We start from the raw sequence: 3100 nt of genomic DNA, 5'->3' as shown, positions 1-3100 counted from the left end.
TATATATATAAATAACAAAGCAGGGCTCAGTGGTTAGAGTGTTGAGCTTATGATCGTGAGGTAGTGAGTTTGATTCCCAGACTGGGAAGACTTAAGCAAGACACTTTATTTCACGTTGCTCCAGTTCACTCAGCTGTAGAAATGAGTTGCAATGTCTCTGGTGTCAAGCTGCATCGGCCTTTGCCTTTCCCTTGGACAACATCAGTGGAGTGGAGAGGCGAGGCTGGTGTGCATGGGCAACTGCTGATCTTCCATAAACAACCTTGCCCAGATTTGTGCCTCAGAGGGTAACTTTCTAGGTGCAATCCCATGGTCATTCATGACCGAAGGGGGTCACCCTGTATACGTACACACACACATACATATATACAGACACATGCATACATATGCACACACATTCATTCTGGCACTTTGTCAGTTATGAAGGTGAGGGTTCCAGTTGATCTGAACAATGGAATAGCCTCCTCATGAAATTAATATGCAAGTGGTTGAGTACTCCAGATACATCTACCTTTAATGTAGTCGTCAGGAGATTCAGTGTGACACAAAATGTGATAAGGTTGGCCCTTTGAATTATAGATACAACTCAGTTTTGCCAGCTGAGCAGCCTAGAGCAAAATGAAATAAAGAGTCTTGCTCAAGAACACAAAGCGCTACCAGGAATCGAACCCACAATCTTACAATCCTGAGCCAAATAATCTAACCACTCAGCCACAAACCTTCACAAATATTATCATCATTGTTGTTTAACGTCCATTTTCCATGCACCAGGCTCCAATCTGATCTGGCAAGGTTACTACAGCTGGATGCCCTTCCTAATGCCAATCACTCTGAGAATGTAGTGGGTGCTTTTTACATGCCACCAGCAGGTGGACCTGTCATCAATCACGTTTGGATTGTGCTTTTTTATGTGTCACTGGCACAGGAGCCAGTCAGGGGGCACGTTCGGATGGTGCATATATATCAGTGATGTCTGGTAATTGTTATTACAGAGCATATTATCAAACTGAACCTTCTTCTCTGACATATTGGGAGATTAACATCACCACTGGACCTGAGTGGCCCTTAAGGAATTCTCTTAGTTGCAAATATTCAGGTTAACCCTAATAATAACAATGTGACTTAACATCTTGAAACTAGGGCAAAAAATAAGTAAATAAATAAAAATTCCATTAGAACCCACCTTAGAATCAGCTTTGGTAGAACTGAGCAATGTAGCGAGGGCTTGACTTTTATTGACAATTTTTTCATCCAGTTTCTCAAGTTTCTTCTGGATGGAATATGACTGATCAGCGAAAAGGACATCTTTGCCCACTTCAAAGGAACTAAAACTCTCTTTACCATCAATACTATCGTCTGCAAATGAGAAAGAGAGAGAGAGAGAGAGAGAAGAGTTGGAATCAGTAAACATATATAGTATGCTCCAGTTTTCTGGAACGACTGGATTTAATTTGTATGCAAACAGATTGGCTACTCATTTCTCTGGAATTGGTCAAGTAATGTAGATATCTCTGCAAAGACTCCAATAAGGATTGGATATAGATTCAAGGCTGTTCATTTAATCTACAGAGAAATAGATAAATTGGACATGTTGGTATGTCTGGCCTCATAAAACCCTTACCAGCAATGACGACTACCCAAACAGACCTATGGGCTGGAGGCTGTTGCCTGAGTGGTGCAAAGATGTCATCGGCCAGGTGTAGGGAATCCAGCCAACGGTGGATGCAGTGATGCACTATTACAGAGCATGCCCCCACACCACCACCAATACCACCACTACTAGGGTTTACAAACACAAACACACTCACATATAAATTAAGAAAGTTAAACAACAGTGAGAGGCCAAATGGTTAGTGTGTTGCATTCATGGCCATCAGGTTGGTCGTTCACTTCCTGGACTGAGTAGTGTGTTGTGTTCTTGAGCAAAACACTTCATTCCATGTTGCTCTAGCGCTGTTTGGTTACTCTCTTTTTGTTGCTAAGAAACTCCATTAAGAGGCTGCTCAGCAACAACAATACTAGTGGCAATGATAATAACAAGAGCCAACAAGATACTATTACATGGTCTATTAGTTTACTAGAAATAACAGCCAAATTTCCTTCAAGTCACATTCTACTGTCTGAGGAAAGAGGAACACATTAGATAAAGTGATCTTGGGTGCATAGTATACAGAAAAAACAGGATGGTCACAGATGGAATTTCACTGATTGTAGATCGGTTAAATCAGGGCTGACCTGGAGGATAACTCTGAGAGGATAGACTTAATCCACCACCTGGTTTAATCCCCCACCCCCACCTCACCCCACTCAGCTCGTTTAAGACCTTTAGCAAAGTCTCTGTTTTAATGTAAATATTTGAGCCAGGTCTTTGGTTTGATGATATCTTCCTCCCTTCCTCTCGTCCATCTCATAGGCCTTATAATAAATCTTTGGTGCTGTTCTTCACTCTTAACTAAAACATTCATAGACAAAATAACAATCACAACTTATGAAAGAGCAAAGAAAGAAGGAAAACAACAATGAGAACAGAAATAATAGATATCTTACCAAGAGGAGATTTTGCAGAGGGTTCACTTTCCAGAGCAGCTATATATTCATGATAAATATCACTGACTATGAAAGATGAATAATGTTCTTTTTCTAACAGTTGGTAAACCTGGGTCTGGCCATCGGCAAAACCATCCAGTCCCTGCAAGAGAGAGAATACAAATAAAACTGTAGAGCAGTGGTTCTCAAACTGTGGTCTGCAAAAGTAGTACTGGGGTTCTGTGAACTAAATTCAAAATTTCACACAGACACACACACATAAGGATAAGCATATTAAAAGGGATCAGTGGGAAAACTCATTTAAATAAAAGGGGTCCTTGGTAGTGAAAAGGTTGGGAACCACTGCTGTAGAAAGTGGGCCCCTACCTCCCGAAATGGCATGTTTAGATGAAATGATATTACTACTATATATTCCTTATGCAATATATATATATATATATTTGTCATCTTTGGATTCTTCTAAAGTTGTAGCAATTATCAACATTTGTCTGTTCTCATTAGAAATTTTAATGAAACAATATATCTATCTATATATATATATATATATATATAT

The 3100-nt window shown here is 39.9% G+C and overlaps 1 protein-coding gene across 1 annotated transcript in view; it reads right to left on the bottom strand.

The window, feature by feature from the left end:
• LOC106871910 (sorting nexin-25) overlaps nt 1-3100 on the bottom strand; it is a 45287-nt gene that overhangs the window by 17838 nt on the left and 24349 nt on the right. Inside the window, exons 13-14 of the mRNA XM_014918667.2 lie at nt 2548-2689; nt 1184-1356 (exon numbers count right to left, since the gene is read on the bottom strand). Of these exons, the coding sequence (XP_014774153.1) occupies nt 1184-1356; nt 2548-2689 (315 nt within the window). The remainder of the gene's footprint in view (nt 1-1183; nt 1357-2547; nt 2690-3100) is intronic.

This window comes from Octopus bimaculoides, chromosome 12 (genome assembly GCF_001194135.2).
Source record: "Octopus bimaculoides isolate UCB-OBI-ISO-001 chromosome 12, ASM119413v2, whole genome shotgun sequence".
NCBI classification, from domain to species: Eukaryota; Metazoa; Mollusca; class Cephalopoda; order Octopoda; family Octopodidae; genus Octopus; species Octopus bimaculoides.
This window is presented reverse-complemented; position numbering and strand designations above follow the sequence as displayed.